Raw genomic sequence first — 19,328 nt, 5'->3', positions numbered from 1 at the left:
AGGGAGGAGATGATGACTGGGTGCCTGACTTCAATAAAATAAAACAGACACTGCACTACCCACAAAAAGCAAAGGATGTGTTAGTAATCCCATTCTGGGATGATGATCTCATAACCATAGAAAAGATACTACATTACTGCTTGTACTAAAAATAAAGGAGAAGATAATTCCTGGAAGGATTGTCTCAATAAAACAAAACAGACACTACACAACTCGCCTATCTAAACAAAAATGAGTATGCGGATAATTCTTGGGAGTACTGTCAGTCATAATATCTTGTGTAACATTGTCATGGTAACAAGCAATTTATGATGTGTTCCTCAATCCTCATTATGAAGAATGTTTATGTGACATAATTGACACACCGGTTCTTGTTAGATCACCAAAGTTAAGCATTGTTGAGCCTGGCCAGTGCCAGATGGTTGACCATTTGGGAATATCAGGTACTGTATGCAGGATGATGTTGACACTTCCGGCCGCTCCTGCATCTCACCTGACCTGTAGCTGCCTTGGCACTGTCCTGCCACTGGATCAAGCTGGTTAGGATGAGAAAGTGAGGCTTGCTCTGCACAAAGCAGCATCACTTTAAACAAACTCCCTGCACAAAGCATCCATCATCCCTAGGATAATCAGATGGTCTTCATCGTTCTGATGGACAAACCTCTTTTTCTCTCTATTTTTACAAACAATATACCAGCATTGTACCGTGGACACAGCCCGCTATTTGCCTCATTAACATGTGGTCGTCTCTCAGTAATGGTGACAGTTATTGTCATAAGAGATGCTCTTTTGGGCATGTTCTACTATACACAACAAACCAAAAAAGTGGTCAAGAAACTAGCACAGCGCCTGGCATTGCCTGGTTATAAAATCTGCTTAATATGATATTTTAATTTATGCAGATTTCGTATTTATTATGGAGTCAATTATTTCATGTTATATTGTACCCAATATAAAGTCATGATTTCAAAAGTACAAAAAAAAAAAAAAAAAATTGATTCGAGTGCCATCAGCTAGAATTGAAACTGAAACCAAAACATGAAACATAGTTTCATGATTAAAACTACAAGTTAAGCAAAGACTGAAATTTATTTGTACTAGATATGGTTGGACTGTCGAAAGTAATGCGAATTTTATTAAGTACAAGCTGGTTTCCATGACAACACTGTTTTGAATAGACAAGATGCAAGCAAGGGCGGCCGGACGGTCCACAGAGTTTTATAATTATTAAGATAAATGTTACCAAAAGCAAGAAAAGTTACTCTTCTACCTACCTGGATAGATTTCTGGTGTTTTGACTTATTTTAAAGCGTTTAAGTTGGAAACACAAGTAATGCCAAGCGCTTAAGTTAAACCGACAACAAGATGGCTGATATGAGGCTGCCATCTTCAGAGTCTCGATAATCGCTCAAAACTCACAAATAAACCAAAATACTGATAGAAATCTACCTAATAAATGCCATGACAGTTTGTTTATAGTAAAAAATACCCATCTTTTTTTCTCTTTTTCTACTTAAGAATAGAAATGAAAACTTGTTTAAGAGTAATAAATTTGTAAGCCCTTTTTGTCCGACTCTTCATTTTCCTTTGTTCTTATGTTGATGCTTTTGTTTTTTCAGTCAGACACTATATCACAGCAATCAGATTCCGACAGTGAAGAACCCTCTCCAGAAGCCCTGGCACGCTACCTGGCTATGCGACGACATACAGTCGGTGTCGGTGATGCTCGCCATGAAATTCCTGAAGATGTGCGTGTGAAGCTGGCCAACCACCAGCCTATCATCGCCACGCCTCCTCAGCACAACTACCTGATGCCGTTTGGTGCACCACTGCCCAACACAAATCTACCCCAAAACGTACCTCATCAGCTGCATAATGAACTACCCAACTCGCCCAGTTTACGACGGGACCAAAACCTACTTCAGCCGCCACCAATTCTTGGGCCAGGTACGTTGAAATGTTTGTGCCTTAACTTTTGCATTTTTCATATAAGATCCTATTGCATTCATCCTATTGAAATGAACATTGCTATTCATCCTATTGAAATGAACATTGCTATTCATCCTATTGAAATGAACATCCCTCATCTTGAGGAAGCGCCCTACTCTGACAATCTTTTGGGACTGACATTCACTCCTGACCTGAAATGGAACACCTACATCAGATCCGTTGTTAAAAGCACTTGTAAAATGGTTGGATCATTCTACCGCTCCAGAAAGTATCTCACTCCCAATGCAATCCTCTATCTGTACAAGAGTCAAATACGTCCACAGATGGAGTACTGTTGTCACATCCAAGGAGGAGCTGCTAAGAGTACCTTTTCCTACCTTGACAGGGTACAAAACCGTATTCGAAATCTAGTGAGTGAGGATCTCTTTTCCTCCCTACTTCCTTTTTCTCACAGAAGAGACGTTGTGAGTCTATTTCTGCTTTGTTACTTTAATTGTAGGTGCTCAATGGCGTTTCAATCAATGGTGCCCCCTCCCCGTAACTTTCACAAACACTCATCTAGCTACAACAACTATCAAGAATTTCAGTCGCTTTCTATCTGCCTAAAACTAAAGAAAATTTCCATGAACAGAGCTTCTTTCTTAGATCTTTCCGTTATTTAAGCTGACAATTCCAAATTTACTTCTGACTAGCTAATTTTTATGTTATTGCCAATATAATAAAATACTTTACAATATATTTTTAAAATTACTTAGTCCCGCCCAAACGACTCTTAAGATGGCCCATTTTTAAATAATCACCTTAAAGTAAAAATCAGTAAAGAGATTAACGTTTTTAACTGAAGAATTTCATAGGAAATGTCTACCTTACAACTAAAACTTTATTTTCGTATGAATTTAAAAATGTGCAAACAAATAATAGCAAAACTATTAGCAGCAGCCGAAGATGGAGATTAGCCTCAGCTGTGAAAAAATGTTTAGAGCGATAGAAAGAATCGGTTTCACGGGAAGCAGTATGACTGTCTAAAGAAATATAAAACTGTCACATGACCGCATCATTCTCAAAGTCACATAAAGCAGTACAAGCATTTAATTTGTTGGACTTTTAAAGTTGCAAGTGAATTTTTTTCTCCATCTCTCCTGAAAACCAACCCTGTCTAATAATTATAAATCAGTATTGACAATAGGGGTATGAATATATATATAAAATATAGATTATATTTTATATATATATTTATCACTTTGACACCCCAGTTCCTGTCAGATCACAGCAGTTAAGCAAAGTTGACCATGGCCAGTACTAAAATGGGTGACTATTTGGGATTTCCAGGTGCTGTATGTTCTCTCTACCTATCTCTGCATTGTTTCCAGTCAGTCTTGGGCCACTCCTTGCCACAGGATCAAAACAGTACCAATTCAGGAGAGGTGTGGTTGGGGATTTGCGCAACCCATACCTCACAATTATACACAGCTACCTTTACAGGGATGTCCATTGTCTCTTGAGACTGAACGGAGGCATTGATATTTATGGAAGTGGGGCTATGACAGGTAACCATTAGCACACGGTATAAAAGCCGAAAAGTAAAACAAAATGTTGAAGAAACCAGTAGAAGAAGGGACAAAGAGAAAAATAGTGTGAAAAAAGATAAGAAATTGAAAGTATACAGATATTATTACTGCTGATTTCATGTTATTAGACTAGCATGGTGTATAGGAGAGCTGGAGAAACATACAATATTATTAGATTACTAGCTGACCTTTATGAAATGACCCAGATGTCATATATGTCAAACATTTGTCTATTTTATTTGCATAATAATATAATAATAATAGCATATCATTTATGATATAAGATATTAGTGATATAATAATAACTAGCTGTTCACCCGGCGTTGTCCGGTCATACAATATGCTTAAAAATAATATTTTAATTCATGCAGATTGCATATGTATTATTATAGAATCAATCTTCTTTTGATTATTATATATTACGTGGATTAATTCACAAAACAAAATGAAAAATAATAATGTCGTTCATCAAATTCCATCTTCGTTTATTTAGAATAACAGGCTTGACACTGAATGCCCTGGAAAAGTCACTTCTGATTAATGTTTAGTTTTAAAATATACAAACGAAGAAATGATTTGCAGTGATTTTAAATGGTACCTCTGCTTTTTATCGTAAACTGAACTAATTAATAAGAAAATTGTAAAACGGGCTTGAATAGGGGACTATTCGATTTGTAGTAGAATGCTCTACCACTGAGTTATATCTCCAGATGGCAAATCTTTTTTTTTTTTTTTTAAGAAGAAATGATTTGCTGAGATTTTATTATTTCTCTTGTCTGGTGTAACATAAAATATTTCCCTGTAAAAATTCTTTTTTATCTATAAGAGAGACTATTTCTAAGATTAGATTTTCATCAGATGAATTTCTGTACAAAACATATCTAAGAACACTGCCAGACATATAAATTACCTTTGTGTGACATTTGCAAAAGATAACCTCAGTCGTTTTAGAACCTATGAGGAAGGAACTCACACAAACACTTAGTGACTTTTATATTAGAGTAGATATATTAGTGATATAATAATAATATATTAGTGATACAATCAGGTTTGAGGTGTTCAGAATTCAGGACTAATGAAGACAACGAGATTGTTAGATAGTGCTCAATAAAAAGAGCAAAATATTTTTTTTATTCTTTGAGGGTAAACAGTTACATATGGTTGCTACAAATAGCCATCTGTTTTAGTCAAAGAGACTTCCTCAGGCGACCCACTTTTTTTCTTTTTGGCATCAAGAGGTTCTGGGTCGCCTGAGGAAGTCTCTTTGACTGAAACAGATGGATATTTGTAGCAACCATATGTAACTAATTACTCTCAAATAAAAAATTTAAAAATATATATATATATATATATATATATAAACAAATGATTAATAAAACATGTTAAAAGACATCTTGAAAAAGAGTTAAAAACATATTTAATTTTAAAAAAGGAAGCACAAGATAAGTGGATAGTCCTTAATCCGCGGAGTTTCGAAAAAATACTCTCCTTCTCATCAGAGGGCAGGAATTAGCAAAATGCGGGATCGGATTTTGCATATAAAAGTATTTAATGAAACTACAAGTAAGTCACAGATCTTACTTGGTTAAAAAAAAGGGGTGAGGTAAGGGGAATAGGAGGTAAAAGAAAAATGATAAAAAGATTTCACATGCATTATTTTTACAGTAGAAAAAGAGTTTATTGTTTTTCACAGATTTAAATTATTACAAGTTGCTATATTTCTTTTTGTTAATTCCACTTTTTCTCATAAACTACTGAGACGATCTGGCTGACAGTTTCTATGAGCCTTTGTTATAGTAAGGTGCAGCAAACTAAATATTATAACATTCGTTCGATGCACAGTTAGGGAGTAATAAGGATGCAAAAATGAGCACAACTTTAACCATATTCAGTCGTGAGTTTGGCATAAAGCATTCAAGTTAATGGACTATAACTTTTGCCTGTTTTTTAACGGGTTAAAAAGCCTAATCAATAAATAAAGAAATAAGATGCATTTGTTTTATTTATTTAAAGAATATTTAACTTGCAAAACCAAAAAAATATTTCAACCGTCAAAAGACTTTCCTTTAACTGCTATTCCACGGGTCCACTGACAACCAGCTCTAAATATGGAGGTTATGGTTCAATCCTTACTTACTACAGACAATAATAACTGAGAATTATATAAAAATTAACACCATGGCTGATGGAACAAGAACAATCCATCCCACTAGGTTAGCCAAATGTTTGAAATCTATATTATATTTCATTTGGTGTATCTATTCATTCCAGTTTTTCTCAGAAACTACTGGGTCTATTATTCTGAAATTTTGTATGGACCTTTCTTATGATATGGTGCAACAAACTAAGTATTATGGTATCCATGCAATGCATAGTTAGGGTGAAATAGCGATTAGTCACCACAAATACCACATTTACTCTAACAAATTTACTCTGAAACTACTGGACCGATCTGGCTGAAATTTTGTATGGACCTTTGTCGTGATAAGAGGTAGGTGAACTAGGTATTATGGTATCCATTTCATGCAAAAATGAGAACAAATTTAACCATATTAACTTGGCATAAAGCATTCATTCTAAGCCAAGGGGCTATAACTTTTGCCTGTTTTTAACACGCCAATAAGTAGACTTTTGCATATATTTCCCTAGTTTGACAAAAATTTCAAATGTTTGAAATGATACAGCTGAAGAAGGTTGGAGATTGCATCAGCCGAAATGTGAAAATAAAATCCAAGGTAAAAAATACTAGTTCCTATTTACTTGCCTCTCCCTTAGGGCAGAGTTAGACACAACGTCAATTTTTGGTGTGGGGGAAAATCCAGCCCCCACCTTCCCTCCTAAAAAGAGGGGGGAGGGGGTAGTCTGGATTGGAACAAAAATCAAAATTGCCCCCGTCATGAAGAATTTCTTTTTCAGTGACGGAAGGAGGATAGAAAAGCAGAAGTATAGTATCGGGAGAGGATAGTAGTCCAAAATAAATAGAGCAAGTCGTTTATTATGCTATGCTTGCTTTTGTCTTTTTAGGATCTTCCAATTTCTGTCGGCGTGCTTCTGATGGTGGTGCCAACATTCACTGCTTCCTACGCCATTTTCATCAGCAGTCCCAGCCGAGCAGTAGAGAAGGATTGACAGCAGTAAGTAACTTTCTCTACCTTTCTCTTTTCACTTTTAGTACATTTGTAGATCTTTTTTTTTTCTTCTTCTTCAAGACTGGCTTAACTTTCTTACTCATCAGATTGGAATTTGAAGGAGGAAAAAAAAAAAAAAAAAAAATCTCAAGTTGTGGTTAAACTTTTACACAGGTTTGTAAAATAAAAAAAAAATTTTTTTTAATGGTAGATATATATATATTTTATTATTTTTTTTTATTCACTCCAAACAAAGCATATTACCCCTTGGACTTAAAGGGTTACTACTTAGGACCATATTTACAGGGGTACTATATAAGATGAGTGAGATGTCCATTTACATTACACTAGCGAGGGGGGGGCAGTTGCAAGATATGCTTAGATATGATATTTTAATTTGTCCAGATTTCGTATATATACTATATTATAGTCGTGATTTCAAAAGTTAAAAAAATGAAAGTATTTGGGTGCCATCAGCTAGAATCAAAACCGAAAGCAAACCTGTAACCTTCAAAACTGATGACATATTACCATTGTACTAATATGACACCCATATGAACTGATTAAAAATAAATTAAGGTAAATGTACAAAATGTATAATGATTTTTTTTTCAATTTTGACCCATTTTTTTTTTTTCAATTTTGACCCATTTTTTTTTTTTTTCAATTTTGACCCATTTTTTTTTTTTTCAATTTTGACCCATTTTTTTTTTTTTTTTTCAATTTTCACCCTTTTTTTTTTTTTTTTTCAATTTTCACCCTTTTTTTTTTTTCAATTTTGACCCATTTTTTTTTTTTTTTTTTCAATTTTGACCCATTTTTTTTTTTTTTTTTCAATTTTGACCCATTTTTTTACTACTTTAACCAGGTAAAGATCCATAAAAGAACAGTCCATAAAAAATCCAATCATTTGAGGGCCCCTAGCGCTACTCTGCAACTTTTAGTTTTGAAAGAGATAGTTTGAAAATATGGAGACAGACAGACAGGCAGACATGTTATAAATTAGATTTAAACTTTTTCATATCATTACAGTCAGGGAAGCGGAGAGAGAATATCAAAAGCTAGCAGTTTAGAGGAAGAAACTATTAGAGTAGAAGACTGTTTGGCATCTAGGGATCTTCACCATGAAGGGGTGGGATTTTGTTGCAAAACACGTTTGTCAGAGATATGTACATCGGGGGGGGGGTACAAATGCACCAAAAAAAGCCACCATCCCCTCGAACAAAAAAAAAATCCAACTAAACAGTAAATGTTAAAGATGACCAACTATCCCATTTTTTTTTTTTCTTTACTTTGTACAAACTTGTATAAAAGTTTTGTTTGTTTTTTTTCTTTACTTTGTACAAACTTGTATAAAAGTTTTGTTTGTTTTGTTTTTTTTAATTAGTTTAAATTTTTGGATGAGAATCTTTTTTTTCTTATTTTCTTTTTTTTTTTACTTTTTGTTTTTTTTTACTTGAGAGTCACCGCTTACCACTCAAAGATAAAGGTTCATGAATGGTGGTAGTGTAGTAATCGTTAATGATGTAGATTGAGAAATACAATTTTATAGTTAAATATTTAGAGATTTATAAAGAATCGGAATCCGCAATTTAATACAGAATTAGTAATTGTATTGGAATCGTCCCATCACTAATATAAGAATTTTTTTTAATTCATAATATTTTATACATACACATATAGGTAAACTTGTACAATGCTAACACCATTTTTTTTTTTTCTGTCATTTTTTCTTTTCATCATTTTTAAAAACTTTTTTTCTTTTTGTCATTTTTTTAATTTTTTTCTTTTTGTCATTTTTTTAATTTTTTTCTTTTTGTCATTTTTTTAATTTCCTTTTCATCATTTTTTTTTTCTTTACATCATTTAAAAAAAATTTTTATTTTCATTTTTTTTAATTTTTTCTTTTCATCGTTTTTTAATTTTTTCCTTTTCATAATTTTTTAATTTTTTCCTTTTCATCATTTTTTAATTTTTTCCTTTTCATCATTTTTTAATTTTTTCCTTTTCATCATTTTTTAATTTTTTCCTTTTCATCATTTTTTAAATTTTTTCTTTTCATCATTTTTTTTTCTTTTTTTCTTTTCATCATTTTTAATTTTTTTCTTTTTTTCTTTTCTTTTCATCATTTTTAATTTTTTTCTTTTCATTTTTTTAAAATTTTTTCTTTTCAGCATTTTTTTAAATTTTTTTCTTTTCATCATTTTTAATTTTTTTTCTTTTCATCATTTTTTTCTTTTCATCATTTTTTCTTTTTTTCTTTTCATCATTTTTAATTTTTTTCTTTTCATCATTTTTAATTTTTTTCTTTTCATCATTTTTAATTTTTTTCTTTTCATCATTTCATTTTTTTTAATTTTTTTCTTTTCATTTTTTTTAATTTTTTTCTTTTCATTTTTTTTAATTTTTTTCTTTTCATCATTTTTTTTAAATTTTTTTCTTTTTTTCTTTTCATCATTTTTAATTTTTTTTCTTTTCGTCATTTTTAATTTCTTTTCATTCTTTGATTTTTTTTTTTTTCTTTTAATAATTTTTTGATTTTATCATTTTTAATTTTTTTCTTTTCATTTTCAATTTTTTTCTTTTCAATTTGTTTTCTTTTCGTCATTTTTTAATATTTTTTTAAATTATTACGTGGTGAGGTCATCAGATTTTCACTTGTTTGTCAAATATTTCACGAATGTGCAGGCATGAATCATTCACATGACAGATTCCTTATGTTAAGAATAAGTAGGTTTGAAAACACTTTTTAAAGAGCATGTCAATCTGGCCTAATTGTTATCATACTTACTGTCTTTAAATTTTGGTTTTGATCTCAGCTCGATTATTTTTTTTTATTTTTTTTTTTTTACTTACAAGAAGTGAACAGTTTAGAAAAATCACTCACATGCATATGTTTTGGTTTCTTTCCTTTTTTACTTCATTGTTTTTTTATTTTTTTTTATTTAACGTTACATTTAATACCAGACAACACTGGGTACATCTGCTAGTTATATTTATAAACCAAGCGAGGACTATTATCTGTTACTAAAAGTTTCCGTTGTATGACGTTTTTAGTAATGCTAAAACTCATTGTTTATGTTTATTTTTCTATCTTCCCTATAAAAGTATTGAATACGCATGTTTAGAAAGATCTCCATCATTCCAGTAATTATAGGAACAAGAACTTCAAAAACTACCTGGTAAATATACCCGGTGAACCAAGTGCAAGAGAGATTACAAACAATTGCACTTAAAGGAACTGTTGGCATCTTAAAAAGATCTATCGGTTGGAATGTCTGAGATAGTGGGTGAATGTCTGGCATTTGGTAGGATGCCCCATCCCCAACTAGAACAAAATGATGAAAAAATTAACCCCCCCCCCAAAAAAAAGAGAAAAATAAGAATTTAAATGCCTACTCGACCCCGTTCTCAAATGTTTATGATCTTTCTTGCTACAGAGGTTTGACGAGACAACCTGACATGAGGATACTTCGCACTACAAGTAAACCCTGGCCAAATATTAAAAAAAAAAAAAAAATTTTTATTCAAAGCATAAATGAGATATCAGCTTCCTTAGACGAAATGCATCTAACATTGATGCGTTTTCTTTTTCTACTTCCTTTTGCAAAACTTAATTATGTTCTGCAAAACCAAAACCAAAAAAAAAAAAAAACAATCAACCTTTTTCCCCTTTCTCTTCTTCTCATTTCCCCTTTCTCTTTCTCTTTCTATCTCCCCACTTCCTGACTAGTTTCTTAACTTAAAATGTACCAAACATTAATACTGTAATCTTTTTCCCTCTTCCATTGCAAAACTCATTCATGTTCTGCAGGGCAGGGAACACAAATGATAAAATCCACTATAAAACAACCAAACCAAACACTACAAACTAGCGATTGAAGATAAAAAAAAAAAAGCTTGAAGAATAAAACCCTTCTTCAAAATAACTGGATGCAACATGAATACTATTTCCAAAATAACTGGATTCGGCATTAAGTAACCTAAAAAAAGGGTTGATATGCCGTAAAACAACCAAACCAAAGCATAAGATCCCCTCAATATGACTAGCTTATACTAGTTTTTGCAAAAGCAATGTGCACCTTCTACAAGTGATGTTGCCTCAACTAGCACCACTATGCTGAATACTCCACCAGACCAAATGAATTTATTGTCCTCTAATCCAATAAGACCAACAGACCACAAGAAAGATATAGTATAATAGTTTGTTTGTTTTTTTAATCACTCCAGACAAGGTATGAATCCATTTCATATGAGAAGCTAAGTACTATTTCAATAAAAGTTAGATCGATAGATTCTGACTTAGAAAACAGATATTGTTTCCCCTTTGTCAGAAACATGGCTTATGGACTGTGAGGACTAAAAGGCAAAATAATGGAAGCAAGAATTACAAGGTTGTGGAAAATTACGCTAAAGTCTACTTCTACTCTCGGGTAGAGAGAAGTGAGTGTTTTTGTGTCTTTACTAAATGTCTGAGAGGTATAGGAGAACTTTAATGGAATATTTAAATATCTATGCATCTCATATAGAGATCTTACATTGAAGTAAAATTAAAAATCTATCTACCCATCTACTAATATATAAAGGAACTTTGTATGTATGTGCGAGTTCATTCCCTATGGATTCAAAAATGGCTGGACTGATTTTTTGAAATTTCACACGAAGGTACTTTATGTGCCTGGCAGTGTTCTTAGATTGGTTTTGTATCTGAATGTCTTCAATAAGTATCGATAATCGAACAGGCGATTTTGACCAAAGTTAACACCTTACACAGCCTAACATCAAACGTGCATTTAAGAAGTTTTATTACCATATAAGTCAAAAAGGCCTGACATATAAAATCAATAGTAAGTTCTTTGATATGATAGGGGTGCCTTCAAAATGAATGTTTCTATTTAAAGCACAATTGAACCATAATACTTGACTTTTTCATTTTAAATTTAAATTGAAGCCACTATCACTGCACTAACAGTAGGGCCAGGCATATAACTAAACAGTCGGTTCTTTGATATGACAGGAGCGCATTCGAAATGAATGTTTTTTTAGAGCATAATTGAAGCATGATACTTGACTTTTGCATTATAAACTTTAATTCAAGCCAGTTTATATAAAAAAAGATAATTTTATAATACGAATAGTAGGTTCTCTACAGTGCAATGTAGACTTACAATGTATTCTGAACTAAGTCACTGCGGAAAAGGCATGTGAAGCTTACATCTGGTGCACTGCGATGGATACCCAATTTGAGCATGTAATCAATTTGATTGAAAGATGGGTGATTTCACCGATTTTGATGGCAATAAAAAATATGTGAGTGTGAAACATTCATTGATCATCATTCAATCCTGGGCAACGTTAGGTTTCCCTGCTAGTAAACAAATAAAAGAAGTGTTGTGTGCATTGTTTAAAGTATGCTTCATTTTCTTTTTAGACTACAAACACTGGTTCTCCTGTGGGTTTACCATTAAATAGTCCCTTGCTTCCACATTCTGTGACTGAAGAAACTAGTGGGACAGGCACCGGGGAAGAAGGTAATTCGGACCAAGAGCCAGATAAGGAAGCTGTGTCCAAGTAAGTTCTCCTTTCTTTTTTTTTTTTAATATCTCTCTTTTTGTTATATTTCGAGTGTTATTTTTCAAGCGATAATTATGAGTTTGAGTTACTTCCCCTGGGAGTTTAGGAAGAATTGTCTCTTTTTACTGAATAGTTGCCTCCACACTTTAGGGACATGTACGAATACATGTGTGTGTATGTGAAAAATAATATATATATATATATATATATGTGTGTGTGTTTTTGCACATGTATTATATACAGTTGTTGGAGATATAGAATGCCTTATCCAGTTCAGTGTGTTAGTGCTCAATCATGTGCACAGGTGTTAAAATTCATAGAAATCCATTGTTTAGAAGGACAGTGACCAATCTCTATCTTCAACAACTAGAGACTGTTTCAAACATCATCATGCCAAGTAAAAAAAAAAAAAAATGTATTGTCTAAAACTTCCTGATGAAGGCTTTTGTATGAGCTGGAAATTAGAAATTTTAAATAAATAAATATTTATTTAGAAAATAAAAATAATGCAAGTGTCTGATCTTTTAACACTCATGTTTTGAATTTCATTTTGACTGTGTAAAAACGGTGGATTTCTATTAATTATATATATATATATATATATATATATATATATATATACTAGCAAAAGTGCCCGTCGTTGACTGGGTTCAAAAACAGCCTACAGAAAATGGACTCTGATTTACGAAAGTATGATAAGTTATGAAAAGGAAGGGTTGTAAAGAGATAGCTTCGAATTTGGGGGTATCAAAACCAAAGCAAAATATGATGAAAGTAAAAATAAAATAGATAAACCCCATAATTTATTATACCATACCTGTTCACACTGAAACACTTATCACATTATTCTGTGGATCTATATTAAAAAACCTTGTTAAACTTTATAACATATTTCCATTCTATGAGGGTCAGGCGCGAACAAACCCCCCATAATTTTATTATACCATATTTCTTCAAACTGAAACATAATTATCAAAGTATACTTACGCAGATAGATACGAAAAGTCTTTATTAAAGCTTGTGCCTGTTTCCATTCTATGGAGGCCAAGCGCGAACGCAGACCCCACAATTTTATTATACCATCTCTATTTAAGTTAAAACATACTTATCAAAGTATTCTTATGTACATCCATATCAAAAACGCATGTAAACGTTTTTTTTAATTTTTTATTTCCATACTTTGTGGACCAGGCGCGTACACAAAATAAAAATTGTGGGGTCTGTGTTCGCGCCTGGTCCACAAAGTATGGAAATGAAAAATGTAAAAATTAAAAAAAAACGTTCCTTCTTAAAAAAATTAAAAAAAAACGCTCCTTCTTAAAACTTTTTATATGCTGTCTAAATAATAATATCTACGACTAAGGAACTCCGGTCGCAGCTATCTTTAATTTACCCAACTTTTACAAGCTATTTTCGAGATATTTTTTGATCGCCGCGTAGCAGGGAAAACAGAAACTGGCTTCCAGCGCAAAACTATGTCAAACATCACACAACTTGACGTTCTCGCACCTGCTAATTTCGGTTTATAAACGTCAACTGAACACACTTATCAATTCATTTGTTCCCGTGGCGAGATGGTTAGGTCGCAGGGTTTTTTTTTTTCCATTTCCTTTCCACCTCCACGTCAAAGGTTCGGGGTTCAAGCCTACCTTTCTACTAAAACTTTTTTTTTTTCTTTTACACCTCCAAACACCCGGCCAACGTTTTTTTTTTTTTTAAGAGGGTTGTTTTGATCTAAACCCCCACCACCACCACCAACACACACCTCCAAACACCCGGGCAACGCCGGGTATCCCCCCCCCCCCGCTAGTACTTTAATAACTAAGTCCATTTTCTGTAGGCTGTTTTTGAACCCAGTCAACGACGGGTACTTTTGCTAGTATATATATATATAAAATTTATAAAATTTTATATATATATATATATATATATATATAAAATTTTATAAATTTTTTATGTTTGTTAATTAAGACGTTTATTAAATTATCAGGCATTTGTGCATCACTGTTATTTTGAACAATTTTTTTGTTTTCATTTTTTAAGAAGTCCTTTCAAGGAGAGACAATTCAAGCAGACCCTATCCGAAAATGCCAATGCTTTGCATAACTTATTTAAAAATGAAATGAATACACTAAAGTAATAAAAAAAAATGTTTGACTTCTTTCTGTAATCCAACAACACAAAACATTAATAATAAAGTAATATAATAGCAAAACAAAAAACAAATACACTGAAGTAATACAATAACTCAAAATAAAACATTATCTGAAAAAACAGTAATGCACAAGTGCCAATTAGTAATATCAGAACATTTATTAAATGATTACATTTTCAGCTCTGTTAATGTATACACTATTGAGCAACATTTGCATTATTTTAAAGGAATTAAAATACATGAAATCTAAAATTAAAAAAAAAAATTTGAAATTTGTTTCATTTTTAGCTACATGAATAACCGAGGCCTGTCCAAGCGACACACTGTGGCCATGTCCAGTGCTGTTCAAGAAATTCCGGAAGAAATGCAGAAGAAACTTAGTCTCCACCCAGTCAGAACCATGCGGCGTAGTGGCCTACATCGGTCTGAAACCACTCCAGGTATTGTGCACGATATTTTCTCATTCAATCAATTACTACAAATAAATTAAAAAAATAATTTTGAATGTTATGGTTCTGAATTTTTGAGATAAGGATCGATTATTCATATTATTTGGATCATTCGAACTACTGTTCTCACCTTGAATGTTATTTTCACAATGTTTCGGTCAATGTAACCGCTGACCTTCTTCAAGTGTGTCTTGTCGAACTCGAGAATCTTTCTGCCAAACTCGGGGAATCTGCACAAAATTTTGAACGGAACCTCTTTATTTAATCCACGGGCATAGCATGCTCTGTCTGTCATCCATGACTGTGTAAAAATTCTAAGTAATTCACTATTGTGTTTTGGGTGTTACCCACACTGAGGATCGAACCTTCAACCTCCAGAAGAGTAACTTTTACAACTAAATTTTACCAAGTACTCTATCCACTGCATCAGAGGTCTTTGTGGAAACGATGTGCAGATTCCTGAGTTTGACAGGAAGATCCCCGAGTTCAACAAGGTCGACCGAAAGACGTCCGGAAGTTACATTGATTGAAACGTTGTGCAAGTAACACTAAAAATGAGAATAGCAGTCCAAAGAATCCAAATAATACAAATTTTGAACATGTATTAATTTCTCTAACTCACTCATTACCTACTGACATTACTATATGAATATGTAAAAATCTATATAGTGATAGGCATGACCTCAACCATGTCTTTTTTTTTTTTTTTTTTTACAAAGGAGTCACCACTTATCAAGGCCTGGATGCCACTCGAGGATAAGGGTTAATGGAGAAAATGTTGTAGTAATCGTTGGTAGTGGAAATTTGGTAAATTGGATTACTTAGGGGACGGCTCATCAAGAACTTGTTCACATTAGTCTTGAAGACGACCATATTGTAGTCAGTTGTAAAGCAGGAAAATTCTCTTATAATGTAATTTTATTATTTGCATTGAACTATGTAGCATAATATTAGTTTTTGAGTATTTATTAATAGTTATTAATTTATCTCATTTGAGTCCGTTCTATATTTAAAATAGAATAGACATTATTTTCACAGAAATCTTAATAAATTCATACTCATGCATTTTATTCATTTTTCTGTTTAAAAAAAAAAAAAAAAAAAAAAAAATTTTTGCACTATCCAGAAAAATATCAGCTTTACCAAAACATGTTATTTACTTGCATCCCCACCAGGGAAGAGTTAGGCACAAGGTCGGTTTTTAATGTGGGGAAAATCCAGCTTCCCGAAAAGGGGCAACTGGATAGGAACAAAAAAAAAAATTGTCTTAGTCATGAAGGATTTCTCTTTCACTAACTGAGAACAGAAAAAGTGAAGTGTCGCATCAGAACAGATACTACACTATCAAAACATGTTTGTTAATCTATAATATAATCTCAGATGTCAGTTTGTGTGTGAATGTATATATGTTTGTATGTCTTGCTAAAACTTTTGTCAGCTGCATCAGACTACAAATTCTACTTTGTTATTTATAAAACTGAATTATTAGCACTTTGTTTTTCATTGCAAAAGACTAGCGAGAAATCTTTCTAGACTGAAGCAGCATTGAACAAGTTTGCTTAAGTGCTCAATATCAAGAGAATAGTTTATCTTCGCATCCTTCTTCTGGAGGGGAGTTTTTCACATACTTCTTTTTCTGGGCAGTTACATTTCCATGTTGTTATCCGTTCTTTCCTTGCGATCTCAACATATGTTTTAAAGGGGTTATTATGAAGGCCCGTAACATTGTAAGTGCTCCATGGGGCAGAGGACTAACGCATTTCCTTTTTTTTTTTTTTTTTTCACCTTTTTTTTCCTCTTAGCCTTACAGGTTCAAGCCTGTTTACTGCCGCTAACTTTTTTTTTTTTTTTTTTTTTTTTTTACTTTACACTCATACGAGTACTCGATCGATTGAAACATTGTTTTTTAGGGCTGAGTTGCTCAGTAGGCTTACTATACCACCTCACCACACCCAGGCAACACTGGGTACCCCTGCTAGTCCAATATATAAAAGGCAAAATGTGTGTGTGTGTCTCGCAAAAACTTTCGACAGACGTGTCTGACAAAATTGATATCATTAGAAAGATCAATCTCTTGGATGACAAATGTCGAAAAATTGGCCAAAAAGATTAATTCTTTGACCATCAACTGGGCTGTTTTTCGCAAGGAGGGGTCAGTTTTTAGCATAGACATTTTTGCAAAGTCATGTGCGTACCGATCTCGACGTATGTATAAAAGACGTTATTTCGAAGGCCGTGACGTCACAAGCGCGCCGTGGGATAGAGGGTTAACGCGTTTGCTTTATTCTCCTTTTTTTACCTCCTTTTCTTGGCTACCGTGGCTATTTTTCTTTCTTTTTTTTTTTTTTTTTGCACAGGTACTCACAGGTATTTTTTTTTTTTTTTTTTTTTAAGGGGTTGGTTGCTCAATGCACACTTACCATACCACCTCTCCACACCCGGGCAACACTGGGTACTTATGCTAGTTCAGTATATTTCTCATTCTGTGGAATTTCCACAAGTCCTGCTAGTGTATAATATTTAGATTATTTTGACTAACGTTTTCACCTTGGATGTTATCACGTTTTGGTCAATGTAACCTCAGCCTTTCTTCAGTTGCATCTATTTTGTGAATCTTTATATCAAACACAATGTTTTTGCTGGGGCTACCAGATTAGGCTGTCTGAAGGTATCAGCCTAAAATGCTATTTCTTTTTCTCTCCCTTTGCAAAACTCAATCATGTTCTGCATAGCCAAAAACAAAAACAATTTTTTGTCTACAAAATAATCAAACCAAACATTATGAATAAATATTTGTAGATATAAAGAACTTGAAGTATAAAAACTTTTTTTCACAAATTACTGGATTCTGCAGTAACCTAAAAATTAAAGTAGATGTAGAACAGTTGAGCTAGCAGGTTTAGTTCACAGGGGAAAGCCAAGGAAAACATAGGAGGAAATTATGTTTATAGGAAAAAATTTTAAATACATTTTTGATTTTTACTTTTTAAGTAACAGAATAAAAACGGAAAATATTAAGAACCAAAAACATTGGCTTTTGATCTTTGATCTGATGTTTTATATCATTTAAGCTAGTTTTTTTTTGTTGTTGTTTTTTTAACTCTGTATTGAATAAATTATCAAAAAATCAGTTAAAGATCACCCTGCTTTAAGAATGCAGCAAATTTTTGGATTTAATTAGGATTAAATTTGGAGATAATTTTCTTTCAATATGATCGATATAAAAATAAAATATCATAATCTATATAAATAAAACGGATGTGTGTTTGTCTGTCTGTGTAAATATTTAACTAATAAATTCTTAAACTACTGGTAATATAACATTGAAATTATCAGGAAATAATAATCATACACCAAGAATGGTTTATAACAAGAAAAATCTTTGTTTGGATGGATGAATAATACGTATAGAAATATGTCGGCAAATTTAAATGCAAACTGTTCATTTCAACTTGTCAACATATCTTTACTACTTTCTTTCTAAGTAATTTGCAGTTGTAGTTTGGGTGTCACCTGCATTAAGGATTGAACCTCTAACGTCTAGAAGAGTAACTTTTACAACTGAATTTTACCACATATGATATCCACTGCGGCACGGGTCCAAATTACTAAGGATTTTTTACCCAGTTATGCCTGACAAAATGAGGGCATGTTAACCCTATGAATTAAAAAAAAAAAAAATAGTTCTGTTCAAAATTCTGCCGAGATTCCAGAGTTAGACAAGATACATCTGAAGATGAAGGTTAACTTGATCGAAACATTGTGATAATAACACTCAAGATGAGAACAGTAGTTCGACAAATTAAAAAATTACTAAACCTCCTCAAAAATGCAGAACCATAAAATCAGCAGTTGAAAATTGAAAAGAAATATAGTTCACACTCTGTATTTAGTATTTATGCAGAATAAGGACCGTGTTATTGTTGGAATTCTCAAGGCAGTTTACGTAAAACATGGAAGGTGCCAAACGAAAGTTTAGTGATATTTTTCTTTTTTTCTTTTTTTTTTTTCTGTGCAAATACTGGCCAAATTTTTTTCAATGAAAAATGTATTATTTCTGTTATTACAAAGATAATTCAATGAAAAATTAAATAATAAATGTAAACAATATTTTTTTATGAAGAAAATGCAATAAATAATACTTGGACAATTTTTACAAAACATTAAGAAGCTGAAAATTCAAATTAAAAAAACACTCATAAGGTAAGTTTCACGAATAAATATTTTTTTTTTTTTTAATAAAAAACAAAAAAATTCTTTTTTTTTTTTTTTTTTGTTACGAAGAAAATACAACAAATAATTATTGGAAAAAAAATTTTTCCAATGATTATTTGTCGTACAAAACTTTCCGAAAATTCAAATGGACAACAAAAAACTGATGGTTATGTAAATTCCATGAATAAATATTTTTTTTGAATAGCAAACAAAAAAAATTTTTTTTTTAATCAAGATAATTAGTTTTGTTTTAATAATAAACCAATGATAGCAAGTAAATGTTTTTTTA

The 19,328-nt window shown here is 32.2% G+C and overlaps 1 protein-coding gene across 4 annotated transcripts in view; it reads left to right on the top strand.

Moving 5' to 3' along the window:
• LOC145248848 (serine/threonine-protein kinase SIK3-like) overlaps positions 1-19,328 on the top strand; it is a 373,744-nt gene that overhangs the window by 335,673 nt on the left and 18,743 nt on the right. For all 4 annotated transcript variants that reach the window (XM_080110571.1, XM_080110569.1, XM_080110570.1 and 1 more), the window contains 4 exons: positions 1,620-1,947; positions 6,543-6,652; positions 12,078-12,217; positions 14,664-14,815. In XM_080110571.1, coding sequence (XP_079966697.1) covers positions 1,620-1,947; positions 6,543-6,652; positions 12,078-12,217; positions 14,664-14,815 — 730 coding nt within the window. The remainder of the gene's footprint in view (positions 1-1,619; positions 1,948-6,542; positions 6,653-12,077; positions 12,218-14,663; positions 14,816-19,328) is intronic.

This window comes from Euprymna scolopes, chromosome 27 (genome assembly GCF_053919585.1).
Source record: "Euprymna scolopes isolate OS-2025 chromosome 27, ASM5391958v1, whole genome shotgun sequence".
In the NCBI taxonomy this organism is placed as follows: Eukaryota; Metazoa; Mollusca; class Cephalopoda; order Sepiida; family Sepiolidae; genus Euprymna; species Euprymna scolopes.
The sequence above is the reverse complement of the archived record's forward strand: the minus strand, read 5'-3'. Positions and strand labels throughout refer to the sequence as shown.